This window comes from Xenopus tropicalis, chromosome 5 (genome assembly GCF_000004195.4).
Source record: "Xenopus tropicalis strain Nigerian chromosome 5, UCB_Xtro_10.0, whole genome shotgun sequence".
Classification (NCBI taxonomy): Eukaryota; Metazoa; Chordata; class Amphibia; order Anura; family Pipidae; genus Xenopus; species Xenopus tropicalis.
Window position 1 is genome coordinate 113,804,701 of NC_030681.2, and position 23,510 is coordinate 113,828,210.

General features: G+C 35.0%; 1 protein-coding gene across 2 annotated transcripts in view; it reads left to right on the forward strand.

The window, feature by feature from the left end:
* The window catches only part of mgam (maltase-glucoamylase), a 106,992-nt gene that overhangs the window by 76,529 nt on the left and 6,953 nt on the right, over positions 1-23,510 (forward strand). For both annotated transcript variants that reach the window (XM_031902367.1, XM_012963433.3), the window contains exons 47-67: positions 312-482; positions 606-746; positions 2,688-2,891; positions 4,906-5,060; positions 6,404-6,572; positions 6,768-6,864; positions 7,325-7,437; positions 7,537-7,662; positions 9,398-9,526; positions 10,882-10,992; positions 11,381-11,443; positions 12,629-12,745; positions 12,852-12,936; positions 13,361-13,499; positions 15,690-15,823; positions 17,458-17,492; positions 18,775-18,891; positions 19,179-19,327; positions 19,813-19,897; positions 20,162-20,218; positions 22,879-23,003. In XM_031902367.1, the coding sequence (XP_031758227.1) occupies positions 312-482; positions 606-746; positions 2,688-2,891; positions 4,906-5,060; positions 6,404-6,572; positions 6,768-6,864; positions 7,325-7,437; positions 7,537-7,662; positions 9,398-9,526; positions 10,882-10,992; positions 11,381-11,443; positions 12,629-12,745; positions 12,852-12,936; positions 13,361-13,499; positions 15,690-15,823; positions 17,458-17,492; positions 18,775-18,891; positions 19,179-19,327; positions 19,813-19,897; positions 20,162-20,218; positions 22,879-23,003 (2,522 nt within the window). The remainder of the gene's footprint in view (positions 1-311; positions 483-605; positions 747-2,687; positions 2,892-4,905; positions 5,061-6,403; positions 6,573-6,767; positions 6,865-7,324; positions 7,438-7,536; positions 7,663-9,397; positions 9,527-10,881; positions 10,993-11,380; positions 11,444-12,628; positions 12,746-12,851; positions 12,937-13,360; positions 13,500-15,689; positions 15,824-17,457; positions 17,493-18,774; positions 18,892-19,178; positions 19,328-19,812; positions 19,898-20,161; positions 20,219-22,878; positions 23,004-23,510) is intronic.

A 23,510-nucleotide genomic window follows, 5' to 3' on the forward strand; every position in this document is an offset into this window, starting at 1 on the left:
CAACTTTAAGTTTAATAAGAATGAATTACGAATAAACACATACAACAAAGATTATAAACACATTTACATTTCCTACCTTGACTGTACTATATAACATATTACATTAGTGCATTCAGAACCACTACAAAATATTATAACTGATGTTGTCTTGAATAATCAAATACAGCGTTTCAGAATTAAGAGTGCCACTAAATATTAAATTAGACATACAATTGAATAAACTTCCAGAGCATGAAAAAGGAGAAGGAAGGGAATAAAGAGGTCTTTTTACCCAAATATCCATAACTCTCTTACTTATTTATCTCTCCTAGAATTTTGTAAACTTGACAACAACTAATGCCAACTACGTCGATCCAGACAATGTGCAGTTTGAAGAAATTCAAATACATGGACTTGCCAAGAACATAATTGACCTTGTGGTGAAAACGAATAACACAATACAACCATCAAATCACCAAGTTGTTTATGATGAAAAGACACAGGTTAATATACATTGTACCATAAAAATGTACTTTCTTTCTCTAAGCTTAGTTGATCACTGTACTGTTAATATTGTTTCATAAATTTGATTTACATGTTTTCTAAAACATGCCATTTATTTACAGATTGCTAAAATAACAGGTCTTCAGCTGATCCTGGGAGAATCGTACTATTTGGAATGGAATACCTATCTTTCTAGATTTGATTGCTATCCTGAAGACAATCCTACAAAAGAAGCATGTGAGAATCGTGGCTGCATATGGGATGTATGTAAAATAGCTTTTTGATATCTGGCATTCTTTTAGAATTAAACTCCACTTACAGAGAAAACGTTCTTCAAAATTGACTAAACCTGTATTTGTATTGCAAGGGAGGATTGCTAACAAATAATGTAAATATGGTTTTGGAGGGAGGTCTAAGCTACATCTAGGTTAAACTGGTGCTACATGTTGTCTAAAGGAGTTCCTGAATACACCTTCCTGTAGGCAGCATGGGGGGGGGAGGAGCTTTCCTTCCATAGGCACCATACTGCCATAGGATTCTGAGTTATATGTAAAAACAACAGGAGAAAATGTGGGAAATTTTGAATAAATAGATAATTTCTTAATATATATTGGAGGGGACAGCATTACTGTATGATTGTGTATTGCAAGACTATAACACTAAGGGGCACATTTACTAATGCACAAACTGGGCGAATGCGTCCGAATGCGTTTTTTTCGTAATGATCGGTATTTTGCGATTTTTTTTGAAAATTGTCACAACTTTTTCGTAGCGTTCCGACTTGCGCGAAAAGACGCAACTTTTTCGCAGCTTTCGTGCCGAGTACGAAAGATTCGGATTCATTCAAGCTTTAGTATGGTGACTTTTCTTGGGCCAGGTTGGAGCTGCAGAGTGCCACTGAGCAAAAAAATTGCAAAAAATACGAAAAAGTCGCAAAATGTTCGTTTTCCAATCGGAATTTTTCCAATTCGGATTCAAATTCGTGTCTTAGTAAATCAGCCCCTAAGGATACATAGAAGTATTTAGAAAGAAGTAATCTACTTGGGTGGGAAGCCAAGGGGCACCAGTGTTAAAGTCTTGTTCAAGTGCCATGATGGGTGCATGAGTGTGTAAAAGATCACACAAATAAGGAATAGGAGTGGTTATAAAGCAATAGTCATCAGTATCCATCATTATGGTGGCCATTTACTAATGGTCAGATATTTTCTTTTTCTTATTTGGATTTTCTAGTACTAAAGGTTGCAGATAAAAAAGTTTTTCAAGACTTTTTCAAGATTTACTGTGCAAAAAAACTGCTAAAAATCAGAAACCGACAACTAAAACTTGTTGAGTCAATGTAGAAGTCAATGGCAGATGTCCCTTCCCTTTCCCTGAAAGATCCTTCTTTGCTTCGAAGCTTTGGAGATTTTTCAGATTTTTAACGCTGGTTTTTCTGAGACAATTTGAAAAACTAGACGTTTCACTGCAACAATTCAAAACAATTCTCAATTTCATGAATTTTCTGTGACTTTTTTCAGTATATGTCAGACATTAGAGGAAATTAGTTTTGTCTAATTTTTAAAAAGAAGTAAATGAGAAAAGTTACTGTTTTCTGTGTTTATTGAACTACACATTAATCAATGCTTAAAGGAGAAGGAAGGCAAAGTCCCTTGGGGGTGCCAAAATGTTAAGCACCCCCAAGTGACTTTAATCGCTTACCTCGTACCCCGGGCTGGTGCCCCTGTTAGGAGAAAACAGCACCAACACGGTGTACCTGTAGCGAGCGCTTCCTCCTTCTTGCTTCCTTTTCTGGCAAATGCCAGTGGTCGGCGCATGCGCAGTAGAGTAAAAAGCCGACTTTTCTGTTAAAGTTCGGCTTTTCACTCTACTGCGCATGCGCGCCGCAGGGAACCAGGAAGGAGGAAGGGTAGGCGATTTAAGTCACTTGGGGGTGCCTAAAATTTTGGCACCCCCAAGTGACTTTGCCTATCTTTCTCCTTTAAGTTAACATTTTACAACATAGATACAAATCTCAAGCATGTAAAAAAATAACACATTTTGTTGGCCATTTTTTCTTTCTTTAAATGTGACTTTACTGCATAAATTTTAATGTTATATCCTGACATCTCAGTACTAAGTATTAATGTGTAAAATTCATATTAAGAGCGCACAATACAATATAAAATTACTTTATTTATAAATAAATGTGTTTCTATTTTGTTCAGGTAGCCAGTATTCCTCAAGTACCAGCTTGTTTCTTCCCCAGCAATTATGGATATACTGTTACCAATGTGCAACACAGTGCACATGGCTTAACGGCAGATCTGCAGAATGCAGTACTGCTTCCTCGTTATAAGGATATCTCTAACCCCATACAAACTCTTCGATTAACAGTTATCTATCATGAAAATAATATGCTTCAGTTCAAGGTAAGATGCTTATACTGTGTATGCATGATAATACCGCATAAATCATAGATGCGCAATTTCACATACAATACAAAGGTTTCAATGTTGGATTTAACTAGTGATGAGTGAATTTTTTTGGCAGACATGGATTTGCGGAAAAATTCTGTATTTTGCCATTGGCAATTTTTTTTTGCAAACTGGCCGCAAAGATTTTCAGTGATAAAAATTTGCAGCGTGAAATAAAAAAAGTAAAAAGGGAAAAGTTGCAGTCGCAGAAAAGTTCTGAGAGCCACGTTTCACAAATATTTCACCGTTTTTCACAGGACAGATTTGCTCAGCATCAAAAGTAACATATTGCAGTGCAATGTTATATGTCTTAACACACAAATCTGTCCTTAAAGATTTCAGGATTTTATTTTGTAACGCCATCAGTTTTTATTTCAGCAGCATATATTCACTAACTTGTCTGTTAAACTATCCTTTGTAAAGGTACATACAATCTATGATTTGCTATCCTTCTTTTATAATTTCATTTTATCAACTTTAAGAGGCTGTTGTGCTACACTGTGCCCTATGATGTTATTATGTTTCAAGTGGCTGCCCACACCTTCACTTATGTCAAGACTTGCTCCTTGGTCTGTAGACCTTACCCTGATAGGTTTTTATTATCAAAGGTTATAAGGTTGTGGTATGACTTAAACAGAATTTTTTTTTCTTTTATGAGGCTGGAACTGTAAACTGAATTGGTATTGGAAAAAGCAAGGAAAAACAAAGAAATAGGGAAAGAATTATAATTTCATCACATGGCCATGATGGCTAGGATCTTTTTGGAGTCTTTGAGTTGTGTTATTAAGCTCTTTATTCTATTAAAGATATCTTTCTGTTCTTTTTTATATTTTTTGTCTCAGTCTGGGATTATGAATCGAAGCAGAACATCATTAAAGTTATTTGATATAAGTAGTTTATCTTGAATCTTCTAGTACATATTTCAGTACACTGGTTTGAAAGAGGTGGTTTGAAAGAGGTGTGAAAGAGGCCATTTATGCCAACCTGGAAAAACCATCCCTGAACAGAAGAGGGGGCCTGAGACACCGCTTGTCACCAACATACAATGGCGCGTTGACATCCTTACCCCGGCAGTTTCACAACAGTTCACACTTCCAGTCATGTACTTTGAAGGATTAACACCTTCATCAATGAGAATCTTGGTACCATTGTGATTGGATCATACATTCTTACACCTGTCAGTTTCAGCTAACACCTAACTGAACAAGTTCAATGGAACCATTGTGATTGGATGTCTGTGACTCTACTACCATCAAGAGTTTAAATACCGGGGAATTCCCTACCAGTCATTTGAACTGAAGAAGCCACTCGGATGAGTGGTGAAACGTTTTCAAGAAAAACTCAGAAAAGTCCAGTTGTTTTAGACTTAATTCTACTAGATACTGTATATCATGACCTGGATGAATGAGAATCTTCATAGACATTTCAGTACACTGTTATGGAATACATCAATGGATTTTTATGCATGTAATTTTATTTGATGTTGATTAGTGATGAGCGAATTTATTCCGCGAGCATGGATTCATAGCGAATTTCCGCATTTCTGCATTTGCAAAACTTTTGCAAAAAATTGCAGTGGGAAAATTCGTCGCACAACAAAAAAAAGTTGCTGTTGCGTTAAAATTGGCATGATTACAGCAAAAAACACACAACAAAAAAACGTGGTCGACAAAAAAGTTGTGCAACAAATGCATTTCGCAGATTTTTCGCTGTTTCGCAAATTTTTTCGGCAAGGCGAAACGGGACAGATTCACTCATCACTAATGTTGATGTTTTGAGTTAATGGTCTGTAGAGCCTTAGTTTTTATTAAGAATTCTTGTAAAAGCATTTTTTTAAAAAATATTTTTGAATCATAGTATTAGAATTTTTGGTTAACAATTTTGTCATTTAAAGACCACTATAGAATTTCTGCTAATCCTGTATATTAATCCTGTTAAGATTATTAATATGAAGATTGTTTTTATATAGATTGATGATCCTAACACAAAGAGATATGAAGTTCCTGTGCCAATTAAAACACCAAGCAGTCCAACAAGCACACAGCAGCAACGGATGTATGATGTTGAAATTGTAAACAACCCCTTTGGAATTAAAATTATTAGGAGAAGCTCTGGCACAGTTATGTAAGTAATAATTCATGTTGCTTAAATGCAATTAATGATTTCTACAGATGTCATTGCTAGTAGCCTTATACAGGCTTGGTTCGTTCTTTCTTTCTTTCTTTCTTTCATACCAAACACGCTTCTTAGGTCAATTAATGTCAATAAACACATGCTTGATAATGTAATAAATAAAATATTTCACTCTTATTTGCTTAACTTCAGCTCCCAGCTGTCTTAGGCAGCCAAAGATACATGGAACATATCATTAATGTAATATAAGGAGTAATAAAAGCCCAAGTAGTGTTTCTCACTCCAGGGGAACTAGAATTCCCAGCATCCAGATGTAGTTCGACTAAATGTCCTTATTTCAGATTCCAATAATCTGCATGAATGCAAACTAGGGATACACTGAATCCAGGCTTTGGTTTGCGATTCGGCCAAGATTCAGCCTTTTTCAGCAGGATCTGAATTCGCCGAATCCATGACGGAAGTTGAAAATTTTTCACCGAGATCTTTGCGTGCAGCACTCTTTAACCCTTCTGTATCCTAATTTGCATATGTAAATTAGGATTCAGATTCAGTTCGGTATTCTGCCGAATCATTTAAGAAGGATTCTATCGAATCTGAAAATAGTGGATTTGGTGTATCCCTAATGCTAACACTACAGGACTTATGTTTGCTGACTCTTTGCCAAAACAATTCTGCTTGCTCTGTCCTGATCTAACAAGTATTTATTATAAATAATATTAGTAAAGACATACCTTTGTGCTATATGTCCTACAGTATATAACATCATTTAAATTGTTCTACTCATAAGGACATAATACTCCTTAGTGACTTCTTATGTCATTATCTTTTAAGCTAGAAAATACATTATGACAGTGATTATTAGTAATTATATTTTGAGCTGTTTCTATTCTAAAACATAATAACTTATTTGGGCTTATCCTTTAATGTTCTACACTACAGATACAGAGCTCAGATTTTAAATTCTTTAACCCAGGTAGTTGCTGCTACATCTTCAGTGATCCCACTGAAAATATTATATTGCAACAGTTTTGATTCTCCTTGGATGCAATATGAAATATACACAGGAGTAATATTTGTAACCACTTCTACATTAATCAAAACAAATGTAAAGCAATATTTTGGTACTTTTAACAGGATATTAAAAAAAATGACTTGCCTATGAGGAGCAAAGATTCCTTGGGCCCCAAATTTTGCAAGCAAACACAATTTCTCACTGTTTTAGCCACATTCAAAGCAAAAGTGATATACACATTGTTATTAACATTGTACCATCAACATAGATTTAAAGTAGGAAAGGAAATATACAGAGCATATATAGTATTTTCATTTTCTAGTTGGAACTCTCAAGCACCTGGATTCACCTTCTCAGATCAGTTTATCCAAATTTCAACAATACTTCCCTCTGGATATATTTATGGTCTTGGAGAAACAGAACACAGAACATATCGTCATGACTTGAATTGGGTTACTTGGGGAATGTTTGCCAAAGATCAACCCCCTGGGGTAAGTTGGCAATGTTCAGAATCCATGCATTATTATGTACCTGCACTAAAAAGTGCAATAATAATATACATATACATATCAGTTTGAGTAAAGATTACATTTTTCTTTTTTTCTTGTCAAATACATTTATTTTGAATGTCATTGTGACCTAATTTTTTTGTTTCCGATTTACTTACTGACTATTTCTTGTTTCAGTATACTATAAACGCATATGGCGTGCATCCCTTTTACTTAGGCCTGGAAAATGATGGCAATGCTCATGGCGTTTTCCTGCATAACAGCAATGCAATGGGTAAAACAAAGCTAGATGCTTTCCAGCAACCATTTAGAAAAGCATTTAACAATTACTGTATCTGTATTCTGCACATCTATTTATGTCAGTTTCTCTATACTTCCCTGATTTCAGTTTTTATTGCTTTTGCTGGTGATGGGCTAAATTATTCCGCAGGCATGGATTTGTGGGAAATTTCCGCATTTCGCCAAGGACAGATTTTTGTTGCGAAAGGGGCATCAAAATTCGCCCGCAGAAAAAAATCAACGTGCAACAAAAAATTGTCGCCTGTGGCAAAAAGAATTATTGCGCACGCCAAAAAATGATGTGCATCAAAAAAAAAAATTGTCATGCACATCATTTTTATCTATCTGTCCAACTATTTGTCTGTCTCTCTGTCTGTCATTTATATTTACAGGTTTATCCATAATTTTAAGAGTATAAGTTAATTAATGTATAATTTTATTTTTTGTATTTCTAGATGTAACCCTGCAGCCAACTCCAGCACTTACTTATCGCACAGTAGGAGGAATTCTGGACTTTTATGTAGTAACGGGTCCAACTCCTGAGATGGTTGTTCAGCAGTATACAGCAGTAAGATTTATACCTCTTACAGTGCCTTCATTTCATAAAGCTTAAGGTTTTTTTATGGGGTTTTTTTGTTGTTGAATTTATTTTTTCATTTAATTTCAGCTTATTGGACGGCCTCTTTTGCCAGCATATTGGTCTCTGGGATTTCAGTTATGCCGTTATGGATACCAAAATGACAAAGACATTGAAGATCTCTATAATGAAATGGTAGCAGCTCAGATTCCCTATGTAAGTCTTATGTGACAATTTTGATTGACATACACTCTTAGCAGCATAATATTTATAAAACTATGTACAAACCTGCATTGATATATACCATGTATATTTAAGATTTATATTGTAAAATCATTGTCGTGTCTGTATATTGACTTTTAAAGCATAGCCATGCAGGTATTACATTTGTGCTATAGAAATTTACAATTTGCAGGGTTTATATCAAATGGGTAGCGCACAATCATTTAACAAACAGTGTTTACAGAATAAAAATAGGACTGTTGAGCCCTGTTCTCAAAGGCTTACATTCTTAATTGCTTGTCTGTTAAATCCTGCTAAGGATTCTAAATCCTGCAATGATAAAATCATCAAGCTTAAAACTGGATCTGTGACAACTGGAATAAAATGCTCTTTTTAAAATAGCTATAATCTTAGTCAATGGAGCTCATCAACTTCTCCTTGATGAGCATTAATGAACCTTTGTCCTTCTGGGTTCAGGCAAATTCCTCAACTTGCTCAAATTTTTCTGCTTTTTCTTGCTGTCAAATGGTTTTTAAAAACAATTTTTTGACAAAATGATGAATCCTGGAAGATCTGAAGTGACAAGCTTTTTATTGGTGTCAAACCACAACTTCTGGGGGGTTACAAGCTTGGGTTTTTAGAAACAATTCTGCAGCAAGCCAAATGTAGTCACATCAGCCTGTATATTCAGGAACTCACATAATGTCTCTGCAATCATTTATTAGAACATGAATATGCTAAGGTTCATAAACCTAGAGTCTCAGACTGAGCCTACTAGGGCCTACTTGAGCACCTAACATTGAGGGCCCATTCTTACAAAAGTTATAGGCAGGTGCTAAATATAAAAGGTGTCACATAAACGTAATGTCTTTGGCTAGAGCCCATTAAAAGATTCACTGACATCCTGGGAGGCCACTCTGACCCTTTAAGCACCCTTCAAGCATTTAAGTCATTATAACATTTAATAAAGAATTCTCCAATGCTATTCTACTGCCTGAGAATATTATACATTATTTTTTGGCATAATATTATATTTAGTTTTGATGATGGTGTTGGCATATATATATATATATATTCTTTATTTTCAATTTGTTACAATTTATACATATATCAGAGATAGATATGAGTGGGTGGAGCAGAAATACAAGATGAGAAAGATGTATATACAAGAAACATTATCCCTTTTTTCCATCCTTCCCATTCTTTATTCAATCAAGCTTAAATATAAAACTAGGTCCAGTATGGATAAAAAATGCAAAATGTTATGAAAAGCATTTTAAGCTGTTTACCAAAGTTTTTATATTTTTTTTTAATAGAAATGTCTGCACTATAACAACTGCAGGTTAATGAATTTGAAAAATGTGCCCCTCTAAGTGCACTACAACATGGCAAATAAAAAAAGTGAATACATCTGGCCTTTTATAGAGCTATAAAAATCATACAGTATTAGGTGTCTGTATATGGTTAATGGAATAATGCATACAGGGAAGGAGATCCTAACAAGTACAGTGAACCTAACATGTACCAAGACAGAAAATGAATATAATGAACATAGGGAAATGATTGTGTTATAACACAGCACATTTGTTGTAGATTTAAACTTTTAGACTCAGGGTGCAGCATAATGCATAAATTAAACCTGCATTGATTTTATGATTTAATTTGTAACTGTCCTATCCTAAATACAATAATTATTTAAATATTTACAAATAAATGTTTCCTTGTACAGGATGTGCAATATGCCGATATTGACTACATGGAAAGACAAATGGATTTCACTTTAAGCCAGAATTTTTCAGGGCTTCCTTCATTAGTTGACAAAATGAGATCAGATGGAATGAAAATCATCATTATTTTGGTAGGTACAAAGTTTAAAGAGATATTACTATTGCCAGATATTATGTTAAGATTAATCATTTTAAAATAAAGTAGGAACAGGTGAATTTTTCTTTGCTTTTCCTGCATTTTATCACAAAATGCCTGTTTCTTGCCACAGAAAACACAGTATGCAGAATGCCTACAACTGCAGTAGCAGTGGTTAGCAGCTTGTATTATTTACATCATTTAATGCATAATGCCATGCCATTGGAAATGAAAAATAAAAAAAAAAATCATACTTATTTAAAAGCAGTACAAGTGCAGGACAGTTCTTAGTATACAATAAAATAACTGAGTGTTTAGTACCACTGATTGACAGGCAACTTCTAATGCGAAAGACATAGGCAACTGCATAGGCAACAAGCCACCAGGGGTGCCAACAGTGATTCAAACTTCAATCACTGCAGAAATATTACAGAGAAAAATAAGCTATGAAATGGGCCATCAAACATCGAAGTATAAACAATAAAAGCATAACATATCCAAAAAGTATTACAATGTGTCATGTTTCTTTGTTGCTATTGATTGTCCAGCAAAAAAAGGAAAGAGTAGTAAAACAATTGTCAAATGGATGCATTGGAATTAGACAGTTGGGTGGTAAAGTTATTATACAGCATGGTAGGCTATGTGTGGCTTGGTTTCTCAAGTAAGAAAGAAATTAGTTGGCCAGTCCATATAGGTCCCACGGGCCCCAAACAGCTAAAGAGCCCCTTGAGTGTGTTACTTTGAAGAATAGCAATTCCGAACTTGAATGTCCTTTTAGCATTTACCCACTTTGTTATTTCCACTAGGTTAGGTTTATCTGAAGTTTTCCATTTAGATGCTATTACCAAGTGGGTGGATGTGAGTATATGGCAGAGGTATATGGCGTAGCTTTGGCAGAGGTTTTCCCAATGACAGGATGGGAAGATCCAGAGCACTTTTAGCACATAGGGGCATATTTATTATGCTGTGTAAAAATCGGCAAGATCGGCATCACACATCTCCAGGCCAAGCATTAGCTAGAGAATAAGTGTATCTGCACTTGAAACATATACAGAATACATATACAGAAATCTATATTGGTATTGTCACATAGGAGTATATATAATATAACAACACCTGGCGGGAGGGGGAGAGCAGACCAGCCTTGGTGTCTGCCAAGCACGTATCTGTGCACTTGCGGGTGGGAGGGTGGTTGATCATCAGGGGTGGGGCCTGAAGATTTTTTTTGTAGGGGTCACCCATCAAAGGATTGTTAACAGGAGAGCTGATAATATTGTATCCCTATTTGAGAAATTAAGAAGCGTGTTGACATATTTCCAGTAATATTAGTTACCTTTCTCAAAATTTAAGGATCCAGCTATTGCAGTAAATGAAACAAAAGATTACCCACCTTTCAGAAGAGGAATTGAAAAAGATGTTTTCATTAAATGGGCAGATGGAAGGGGAATTGCATTGGGAAAGGTACTTATTTTTATTTAATAATACATTAATGTTTAATCTAAACTCTTCTAAATTATATTTGTATTAATAGAAGCTCTATAGATAATATTTATGGAAAGTGCTTTCATTCTACCGCCCTGATTGCTATTTAATGATTAGGCTGTTGAAAGTCCATATATTGTTTATTGGGAGCATTGGTGTGCCGCGCCCTGACCCAAGCCTCTAGATAAAGTGTGCTTTATCTGTGCCATAATTATAAAAGCAATCGGGCAATGTGTAATCAACATTTTCAATTATACATGGATTACTTGCATCTTTGGTTTATATTTTTTTTTTCATATTTGTGTTAATATTGTGTTAGATAGATAGTGTGTAATCCTAACTTTTTCCTTGATTTGTCTCTTGTCAGGTCTGGCCAGATTTGCCTGGTGTCATAGTTGATCAGTCACTTGATTGGGATACACAAGTTGCAGTAAGTGCAATAACATCTGGGGGCAAAACTCTCTGTGAATGGTGTTTTGTAGAACCACATTTTAACTTTTTTACAAAGATGTAAAAAAAAATTAGAAATGGTAAAATATACAGTGTTAATTAGTGGGGATTATGTTTTGCTTTATTGATCTCTGTATTTTTAGTAAAAAAAAAATTATAAATGATCATTTCAGTGAATGAGAATGGTCTACTTACTCGTACCTCCTACCTTACTTGATCTTACCCAGACTTGCTTCTGCCAGTTGCAACTTTCTGCAACTCCTGGTAGCGCATGTGTTACATGCAGCTCTTTCCTTTCAGGTGGTCCCTCACTGTACTGGTGGAGGAAAGGTTAACCACATTGAATTCACACAAAGAATTGATTGCTCATATATCATGGCAACAGTAGTCCTTAAAGGCCATGAAAGGCAAAGTCACTTGGGGGTGCCAAAATGCTAACATTTTGGCACCCCCAAGTGACTTAGCCTTTCCTTGTCCTTTAAAGCAAAATGATAGCTCTTTATTGACTGATAGATTTACAACAGATAGTACAAATATCATTCACTTTATAAATGCTCCAACACATTCATTGCAATGATGGTACCCTTCCTTAATCTCAGTGTTAGTGTGCACTCACTGTGATGCACTCTGATGCACTTACTGTGATGCAGCACAACATGATGCTAACAGTGGTGTATTACTAATCCTAAGCCTGAGTCGCATAGGGTACTAACACTTCTTGGCCTCTCTTTGGCGCCACTGTCTGCTATACCACCTACCCTGATCCTGTATCTCACTTTCTAGCACTCATTTCACCTACCGAGGCTTACCACTACCCTTTAGCACACAACACCTCCCTCCAGCAAGCGGGAACCAAAGAGCCAGAACGTGTGGTGGCTTCCCTATCTGAAGAATTCTGACACCCCCTGGACAACATCTGAAATGCCAGAGAAATACTTTGAATGGGAAAAAGTACACAACTCCCCCAACCAACTACTTTTATCTGCATCTTAGCTGCCCCCCCCCCCCCCCTTACACATGATATTGTAAGTTTCTAATTTCTGTGCACACTGGTCTCCTGGGTGTAACTGTAGGAAGCAACATAAAATAATGGTTGTGTATCTAAACTTATATATGTATTCTGGGTGTGTATAATACTTTTTAATGCTCAAAACCCTATTTTAAGATTTACAGAGCTCATGCAGCATTTCCAGACTTTTTCAAGAACGAAACATCTGAGTGGTGGCTTCAAGAGATCAAAGATTTTTATCAAAATGTTCTGAAATTTGATGGCATATGGATAGTAAGTTTTAATAGGCTGTTGTCACTATTCAGAAATAAATGTTTCCTTTTCTGAATATATAAATTTGTAATTGCTTTTGCATTAACAATAAATAATTATGTTTCAGGATATGAATGAACCGGCCAGTTTTGTACATGGTTCAGTTGATGGTTGCACTGATGCTCTGTTGAATAAGCCTCCATACATGCCACGTAAGATCTTTGTTACATATGTACTCAAGACTAGTGATGAGCGAATCTGTCCCATTTTGCTTCGCCAGAAAATGTGCAAATCTTTCAAGAGATTTGCAAAAAGCGAAAAGTTTGCGAAATGGTGAAAATGTTGTGCGTCCATAAAAATTGTCCCGTTTGTAGTTTTTTTTTTTTATGCATACAAACATTTTTTGACAAATGCGTAAAAAAAATGATGTGATTATGTGTAATTTTTTTAACTAAGGGGGCCATTTACTGATGGTCGTATTTTTTTTTTAGATTCAGATTTTTTCAGTGCTTAGAAAAAAGTCATAACCTTTTCAGTTTAAATTTGCGCAAAGGCTAATTTGTTCACACAGCGGCATACATTTTCGCAACCTTTATTACATTACCACCTACAAGTGTAACAATTAATTCCATTTAGATTTGGAATCAAGAAATGCGGGTCTAAATCACAAGACTTTGTGCATGGAAACTCAACAAACTCTTCCAGATGGAACTCTTGTTAGACACTATGACGTCCACAGTCTCTATGGATGGTCCCATGCAAAACCAACATATGAGTAAGTAAACTTTCTTTTGTGTAAGTTAACTGAGCTGGCAACATCCCATCAGGCTTGGGGGCTGATTTAGTATTGCTGGAGCCTCCAGGCTCATGCAATCAGTTTCTGAAACCATGCGTATGTTCCTGAACTCACATGTGGTTTCTATATTTCTATATCAGTTTCCATCTGCTTGTTTTTATTCCTCCGAGTGGGTTTTTGAAAAAATCAAAAGCTTGGCCCTTAAACCTACCAAGCTTTTTTTTTTTTTCAAAAACCCACTTGGATACAGAAACCATCTGTGTGTTCAGGAATTTACCTGTGGTTTAAGTAACCAATTGCTGAAGCCTAGACGATCAAACAATAATAAATTCACCCCTTAGAGTAATCTGTTACAATGAAGGGCAGGTTCAGCTGTTTGGTATGTGAGCTACTGGCAAAAGAAAAAAAAAAATTGGCAACTTTATATGTGGTTTGTTGAGGTAAGTTTGTCAGGAGCTACAGTAACTAACATGATTGTACTCTCCATGAGTAGAGAGAAATAATGTTGACATGGGATCCTGAATAAGCAGCTTCTAAGTCTTGTGTTGAACTTAGGACATACCTATTAAACTTGAGCATTGTCGGGTCTAGCCCAGTGCACTGCCCCTCTCCTGTTGTTTTTCCCCCCACTGTCAGTGCGGATGTGCACTGTGTGCAAGGGGAGGGGGAAGTGCAATGCACTAGGGCAATTGTGACACCTGTGACAGAATCAGTAACAAGCGGATTTTGGGGAGACAAGAGCATGGAATAGGGGAGTAGAAGAGGTACATCCCTAGCAGCCCCCCAAGCATTGTGCCCTAGGTATGTGCCTCTTCTGCCTACACCTAGTTCTGGCCCTGATCTTGAATGTGGACAGAAACTGTAACTAAGTAAGGTGCATCACAAGAGAATAATAGTTTCAATGAAATAAAGAAGGGAAGGATTACAACAATAAACCATGATCAATACATTAGTCTCCCAAATTAATGTCGATATAAAATCTTATAAGTACTGTGAGTGAGCAGATCATTTTTGCAACATTTAAATAAACTTAAATATTTTCATCATGTTCATCTGAAAGATTTCCAGTTGGAGCTAATTATTGGCTTAATGTTGAATCAGCAATATGTTATATCTTGTATCTATATATGTGTAAGCATTTATTTTATAGTTATTAACTCAGTATCTTAAATTATAAGAAAACTTGATTATATGCAAATTTTTTGCTTTAAAGTCAGAATTTTGGCAGTTAATTCCAGATTTAATGACAATACATTAGAGATGTTGAATTTGCACTCCAGTAATCAAGTTAGAAAGAGCCCTTTTATAGGCATTCATGACCTGAAAATCCTTGCTAATTTAAATATTGCCATAATGAAAGAAACTTGCAAGGTCACTTGCTAGTTTGATTCAAAATATGTTATATTTGGCAGCCAACCAATGCTTTATAATCAGCCACAATGCAGGAATGATAAAAATTCAGTCTCCAATAACAATAGTTTTAGTTTGCTTCCATATTACTTATACATTTCACATTAAAGAGATATAAAAAAAAGATTTGATTGTATCACCTTGGTTCCTCAGAAGTTATGTGGGAGCAAGGGATTGACTTTCTCTGTAATAAAATCCTTCACTTTGGGTAAATGTTTGAGGCACAGTTAGACCTTTTAGTGAAAGAAGAGCTTATTTACCTAGCTTTTTATCTCTCCTTAAAGATAATCTGCCATGATGGTGATATTCAATTTATATATAATTACATTTATTTCTAAAGATATTAATTTTAAATTTAGCAACTGAATGTATCGTATGCAAGTTTTTAGATATGGGATCCTCCATGACACCTGGAGGTAACTGAACCATTCCTAGTTGCGGCACATTTTTTTTTTGCTAAAAAGTGTTGCACAGTGGGTATCACATTGTTCCATTAATTTTCAATGAGACTTAAAATTGAATGTTTTAATCAACTGAGAAATAAATCGATAAAATAAAGTTGCTTGAGGCAATTCCCATTGACTCCTCTAGAAGATTGGCAGTTTTTACTGCCACATTTTTTTCTGGCAACTTTTCACATTTAGATTTGACTCTTCGACTATTCATAGTTCTAAAGAAATGTGGATTGTTTTTTTTTGAAGTGTAAAAAGAATATCAGCTTGCAATAAATGCTTTTTGTTGACCTCTCTTCTTTAAAAGTGCCCTGACAAGTGTTACCGGGGAAAGAGGCATCGTTGTGAGTCGTTCTACATATCCTTCAGCTGGTCAGTGGGTGGGACATTGGCTTGGGGACAACACTGCTGCATGGAATCAAATTGATAAGTCTGTTATTGGTAAGTAACTTTGAACAAGGGTATGCCAATGCCATTATGCCAATGCAAACTATGAAAGATTTTTTTGTAGGAGCTGATTTACGTACTACACATTTTTCTGCTTTGTGGTGTAAGATTTACCATACCTTTTAATAAATATGCCCTTTTGGTGAATATTCCTACAAAAATTTTTGCTAAATTAATAGTGTAGAGGGTATTTGGACACTTTGAAAGTGTTATTTGGCAAATGCACCTACATTGTTCCAACAAACAATATTTCACAACCTTGTCACCCTTGTTGGTAACTACTTCTGATAGTATGTCTAATTATATCTTCAGGAGGCATTTACTGCATTCACCTTAAGAACCAAACACCACATAAAATATAAGATTAACTGACCACAATTGGTCAGAATACAAATGTTACATACATAAAAGGCATTTGCTATCATCTATAGCCAGTTCATCACTTACGCTCTGTACATATGATCTGTTATAGTGGGCTCCAATCATATACAGTGCTACCATAAAATTAATTTCAAATAAGCAAAAATAAATAATTGGAGCATTTACCACTTAAGTTCTATGAGGGATTTATATATATATATAATATTCCAAGGATTGTGCGCACTCCAATTCCAAATGTTAAACTTTATTCATGGATAATCACATATCTGTTACATCAACGTTTCGGTCCTGGTCTAGGACCTTGTTCACGATGTTATACCCTTAATTTAAAATACATTCAATAAAACTTTATATACAAGATTAATCCCACCCACTGATCTAGGTTGCTACTCCAACGTGAATCCTTTTGGATCAGGAAACTTGATACGCTTTCACCAAAGGGGTTAAATGAATATTGTTCTCTGCATTGTTTTTTGCCAGTTAGGTGACTTTAGGTGACTTGAGGACGTATTATGCAGGGAAGTTTAGTAGTCATTGTGCCTCATACCTGTGCGAATAGAGATTCCCCGCACCCCGTTGATGACATGGCTTATGTCTGGGGAGGGGGGTGGGGCTGGTTGGCTGACACGTGACCAGTGGGTGGGATTAATCTTGTATATAAAGTTTTATTGAATGTATTTTAAATTAAGGGTATAACATCTTGAACAAGGTCCTAGACCAGGACCGAAACGTTGATGTAACAGATATGTGATTATCCATGAATAAAGTTTAACATTTGGAATTGGAGTGCGCACAATCCTTGGAATATTGTATACATGGAACAACCGTTTTGCAGCACCCAGAGAGGCTACGTGAAATATGAGTGATATGGGAGTGCGGACTATTCGTAAATTATATATATATATATATATATATATATATATATATATATATACACACACACATACATCAGCATTGACAATTTTCTGTCAATTCTTTGACACCCAAATGATGACAGCCAGCAGCATTGAATTTACGTTCTGCAGAGGTCAATTGTTAGAATGTTGATATCTATAAATATGGATGAGGACTGTTATTTCCTATACATTATTTATTAAATTACAATTTGATTTAATATTTTCTATAAAAGAGCTATGGTGGCTAGCGCTATAATGAGTATAGTTGGGTGAAAGTGTTTTGTATGTTAATGTGAGTCAGTTTTTGTTACAAATGATAGAGCTAAGCACACTATTTATCATCTCTTGTAGGTATGATGGAATTTAACCTTTTTGGAATACCATATGTAAGTATCTAGAGCTTGTGTGTCAAATTAAACAATTAAAAATGTTGTTTAGGTTGTCACACCAAGATTTTTAATCACATTGCCTTTCAGTGATAAGTAGAAGTGATAATAAAATGTGGGATTTGTAATAGATTATTATATTATTTATAGTCATCTTAAAGTCACCAAATACGTAAATGTCTTTTCTCAGCTAATCCATGTTTTCATTATTGGTCAAAACTTTTTATTTTCTAAATAAATAAATAAAACTTTAACACCAGAATGAATACTTAGTCAACAGATAGTTTATATCAAATAAAGTGAAATATACATGTTGGCAAATATTGTTCTTTTACATCTTTTCCTTGAGCCATCATTTTGTGATGGTCTGTGTGCTCCCTCAGAGATCACATGACCAGAAATAGTTGCAGAACAAATGGTTTTTCACAGATTTTTCACCATTTCACTAATATTCTTGTCATTTCACAAATTTTACTGTGAAGCAGGACAGTATTGTATTGAAAATAGCAATTTTCTATTTTAGATTACCTATGGCACTTGAAAGCATATTTTTTTTTAAAAAGATTTTTTAAATGAAGCAAGGTTTTACATATGAGCTGTTTTATACAATACATTTTTATAGAGCCCTATAGCACATTGGTACTCTCTGTTTTTAAAGAGGTGGGGCACATTTAGATGAAAAAGAAAAGATAAACCATAATACCAATCAAAGATTCATACGTAAAGTGATTTATAATGTGAATACATATTTCAGTATTTTTTCACATGTGCATATAGCTAAAGTGATCTGGTTGTCCATACATTTAGCAATCTTTTTATATTCAACCATACATTTGAGTTTGCAATAGGTTGACTATTTTTTCCTTTGCGTAGTGGTGAACAAGGTCCCTATGTAGCTGCTTCCTTTGAGTTCACAAGTTATTATACTTCTATATGACCTATAATTTAGAACTCTATTGTAAATGCACTTTCATTTATCATTTAATAAATATATCCTAGTGATGCCAAAAGTAACTCTTTCAGTAGCAAGATATGCATATGTATATAAGAAAAATGGGACCACAATATATGATGCTGGGAAGGAAGTTGGATTGCCTGCCATTTGTTAATTCTTGTACCCCCAATGTTGGCTTTGTTATAAGAACTTATAATGTATTTAACTCATACACAAAATGTATTGGTGATCTTAGTTATGGGGTTTTTTTTCTGTATGCACTATAGAAAAGTAGCCCAGCCAAAAAATAAACAATATTTATTTGCTTCTGATATAATGTTTTTCTAGATTGGGGCAGATATTTGTGGATTCTTTCAAGATACTACATATGAATTATGTGCCCGTTGGATGGAACTCGGGGCCTTTTATCCATATGCCAGAAATCACAATGGGAAAGGTTTCATGGTAGGTGGATATTATTTGTAAGGTTGCACTCTATAGTCTCAATATTGTTCCCTATAGCATTGAATTGTCTTTGATGAGATAACTGAACCATTACTAATCTGAATGTTTAACTATTAAATATTAACTTTCTTTTGATCTTATATTCAGGGTTGGGTTAAGAAAAAACCTGTTAATGTAAAGAATACAAAACAATATGTACAATTTTAAAATGCTCACATTCATTGAAATTCTATTATTTGGAAAAATGTTCACTTCAATAATAAAGCTATCTATTTATTTTATACCAGAGACAAGATCCTGTTAGCTTTGATGAAAACTTTAAGACTCTATCCAAAAATGTGCTTAATATCAGATACAAGCTTTTGCCATATCTGTACACTCTAATGTTTGAGGCCCATACTGAAGGATCTACTGTTATTCGACCTTTGTTGCATGAGTAAGTATACTTTTTATGTATTCATTTAACATTCTGATCTCACATTTTCTAAATCTGTCAAGTGAAAGATAAAGTTTTTCTTTATTTCATTATTATGCCTTCAATTCTAAAAATGTACTGAGCAATATAAAATGTGAATAGAGAGTTCTCTCTATTGTGAGGTCTTAGGTTAGATGCTTGCCAGGGCACTGTCTGCAAGGAGTTTGTATGTTGTTTCACCCCACAAGAAAACATAAGTGTTGTCTTTGTATACCTTATGAAGGGTCAATTTTATACCAAAATGATACTGTTTCTTCTGTTAAAGGCACCTGAATATACTCTACATATACCTTTTAATTATTGCCATTGTGTTGCACTAGTACATACCTCTATTCTCTCTATAGTTAACTATGGTACTTTGTATTTGCGCACATGCATTTTGTGCACTTGCACTGACTTTCCAACGTTTGTTTGTATGAACCTTACATTTTGCCTTTATTTTAAAGATTTACTGCAGATAAAACAACCTGGGACATTTATAAACAGTTCTTATGGGGACCAGCATTTATGATCAGCCCAGCACTTGAAATAGTAAGTACCTAATCATTTAATATTAGGGAAACAACCTTGAAATAAAAACAAGGCCTTCACAAGTTAATTATTCATTTAAAAGTGTGTGTGTGTGTGTGAATTTTATCTCCTATTATTTGTATTATTTTCATATTATTATTTTGTTTTTTAAATGTAGTTTCAAAAACTCTTATATTTACATACTATATAGTGGTGTGATGAGTGTCCCAGAATCAATGTCAGTCAGGCACATACTGTTATTTAACTACTTCTGTTTTATTTCAGAATCAGTTAGTAGTAAAGGCATATATACCAAACACCCGCTGGTATAACTATCACACGGTAAGAATCTAGCATGTAATATTATTTCTACTGTATTTAATAAAGGTAATCAATTTCATTTATAAGTGAGTATGTATAAGTCATGTGACAGAAATCACATTACCAAATACCATATTTGGATATAATTACGGAATTACAGAAAAGACCATCTGCCATAGGCTCCATTTTCACCAAATAATTCACATTTTTAAAAATGTTTTTCTTTTTTTCTCTAATAATAACATCCCAACTAACATATAATTAATCCTTATTGGAGCCAAAACAATCCTATTGGGTTTAATTACTGTTTAAATAATTTTATTAGCAGACTTCAGGTAGGGGATCCAAATTACAGAAAACCCCAAGTCCCAAGCATTCTGAATAACAGGTCCCATACCTGTATATATATATATATATATATATATATATATATATAACAAATAAACTGACTATTGCTTTGCAAAATGACTTGCAAATTAGCCTACAAATCACCTAATTCATTTTGATCAATAGGCTGACACACATTGACAATTTGTATGTAATTTCTCAAACAAATCATGAATTGCTTTAAGCACGTGGACATATCAAACAAACCATATCAAACAAACCATATCAAAAAGTGGTTCATAATTCCCCTTTAATACCTTCCCTGCCAGTAACTGCAGCTGATAGGCAACACATGATTCACATTCTTTTTGATGGAATTTGGGAGCAGGCACTTCCTAGCTTTTTTTTCCAGCATCAGAACTTATATATTGCTGGTAGAGAAAAGGTTAAAGCCACTATTAAAGATACTAAAATGAAGTAATACAGGTATATGGATGTCACTGGGAACATCCATGCTCAGTAACCAGACAGATCTTCAGTGGAAATGTTGTGCTTTCTTTTTAGCAGGAAAAACACAAAGTATTTGCAAAGGTGAAATATACAGTTTTACCAGCAGGGGGCCAGTAACCCTGCAAGCACAATCCTGGAGCTCTAGAACTGCCTCTTAGGGTGATGCCACACCAGGCGTAGGGCTGATTTTTTCGGCAAGCGGAAAAACGCTTGCCGAAAATTCAGCCCTACGCCTGCTACTTGTGCCTGCACCCGAATGAATGGGATACGCTCGGGTGAAGGCACATGTAGCCGATATACGCATGAAAACGCGAGAGAATGCAAAGTCTCGCGTTTTCATGCGTATATCGGCTACTTGTGCCTTCACCCGAGCGTATCCCATTCATTCGGGTGCAGGCACAAGTAGCAGGCGTAGGGCTGAATTTTCGGCAAGCGTTTTTCCGCTTGCCGAAAAAATCAGCCCTACGCCTGGTGTGGCATCAGCCTAACAAAGGCTTAACACAAACTCGCAAAAGAAACCAGTCTGCAGCTTTTATAGCCTCCAAACTGCTCTATGCTGCCCCCAGATGGTCAGCATCTACTCTATAAATATTCATTCAGAGAGGCTGCCCACCCCTTTAGGAAGTGGCTTCTCTGAGAGCTCTAGGTAAATGCTTCATGAAACTTTACTTTATACAAGCAATTGCGATGTTCTGTATAGAAACAAAGTTTTATGCACACACTTATGTATACACTTGTGGCAAACATAGCTTTCAATAAGCAGTTGTTTCAGCACCATTAAAAACATACTCCCAGCACAGCTGAGGCACATGCTTCAAAGTAGGCCTCAGTTTGTTAACCAAAGCTAAAACTGTTGCAAAACACTGTTTTAACACATGCATACCACATCCTGGTATATATATATATATATATATATATATATATATATATATATATATATATATATATATATATATATATACAGATTATACACAAAGCTATTTACACAAATTACTGAAATACTGAATTCATGAATTACTTAAATACTGAAATACTAAATTAACATTTAAAGTTAACATGTAAAGACTAACAAGCTAAATTCACTCCATCACAATTGAATATTTGGAATTTTTCCCCAAAGTGTGGAGCAACATGTCACAAGGCAAGAAAACAATGGGAAATGTTTCCCTTAAACATGGATATATCCTAGTTTACTTAACATCAAATTCAAGCTATCATTTTATTATTACAAATAAGCAAGTTAGTAAAAAAATAAAGTACAGGTATAGGACCCATTATCCAGAATGCTCGGGACCAAAGGTATTCCGGATAAGGGGTCTTTCCGTAATTTGGATCTCCATACCTTAAGTCTACTAAAAAATCAATAAAACATTAATTAAACCCAATAGGATTGTTCTGCCCCCAATAAGGATTATTTATACTTTAGTTGGTATCAATTAAAAGGTACTGTTTTATTACTACAGAGAAAAAGGGAATCAGTTTAAAAATTCTGAATTATTTGATTAAAATGGAGTCTATGGAAGACAGGCTTTCCGTAATTCGGAGCTTTCTGGATAACGGGTTTCCGGATAAGGGGTCCGATACCTGTACTAAACAGGAGTCTATAGGAAATGACTGGGCTGCATTTTAAAGCTTACTGGATACTGGATATAGCTTTTATTCAAGCACAGAGCTAGTTCATACAGGATCTATGTTGATTATAGGTTTCATTCATCAGAGGAACTCCAGATACTGTTTGTTACAGTTCGCAACAAAAAATTGGGATCTGTTAGTGCAACATTTATTCAGTGTCTACTCTGCAATAAAACTGATTCAGTATAATATTTTTCCTTTTTATATTTTAGGGCATCCAAATTAATGAAAGAGGAACATGGGTTGATTTAAATACTCCCCTGGAACATATTAATTTACACATAAGAGGAGGATACATCATTCCATGGCAAGAACCAGCTAACAATACTTTTTACAGGTAATGCTAATCTACAATAGAATACATATAAATGTTATAGCAAAAATATGCTCCGCTTATAGCAAATGTTCATTATAAGAAATATTCAGGATTTAACAGACTGGTAAACTGCTTTGGTCCAATTTCCTGAAAGACTATGGGGCTGATTTACTAACCCACGAATCCGACCCGAATTGGAAAAGTTCCGACTTGAAAACGAACATTTTGCGACTTTTTCGTATGTTTTGCGATTTTTTCGGCGTCTTTACGAATTTTTTGTTACCAATACGATTTTTGCGTAAAAACGCGAGTTTTTCGTAACCTTTACGAAAGTTGCGTAAAATCTTGCACTTTTTCCGTAGCGTTAAAACTTACGCGAAAAGTTGTGCCTTTTTCGTAGCGTTAAAACTTAAAAGGTGCGAAGTTTCGCGTAAGTTTTAACGCTACGAAAAAAGCGCAACTTTTTGCGCAAGTTTTAACGCTATGAAAAATCGCAAGATTTTACACAACTTTCGTAATGGCTACGAA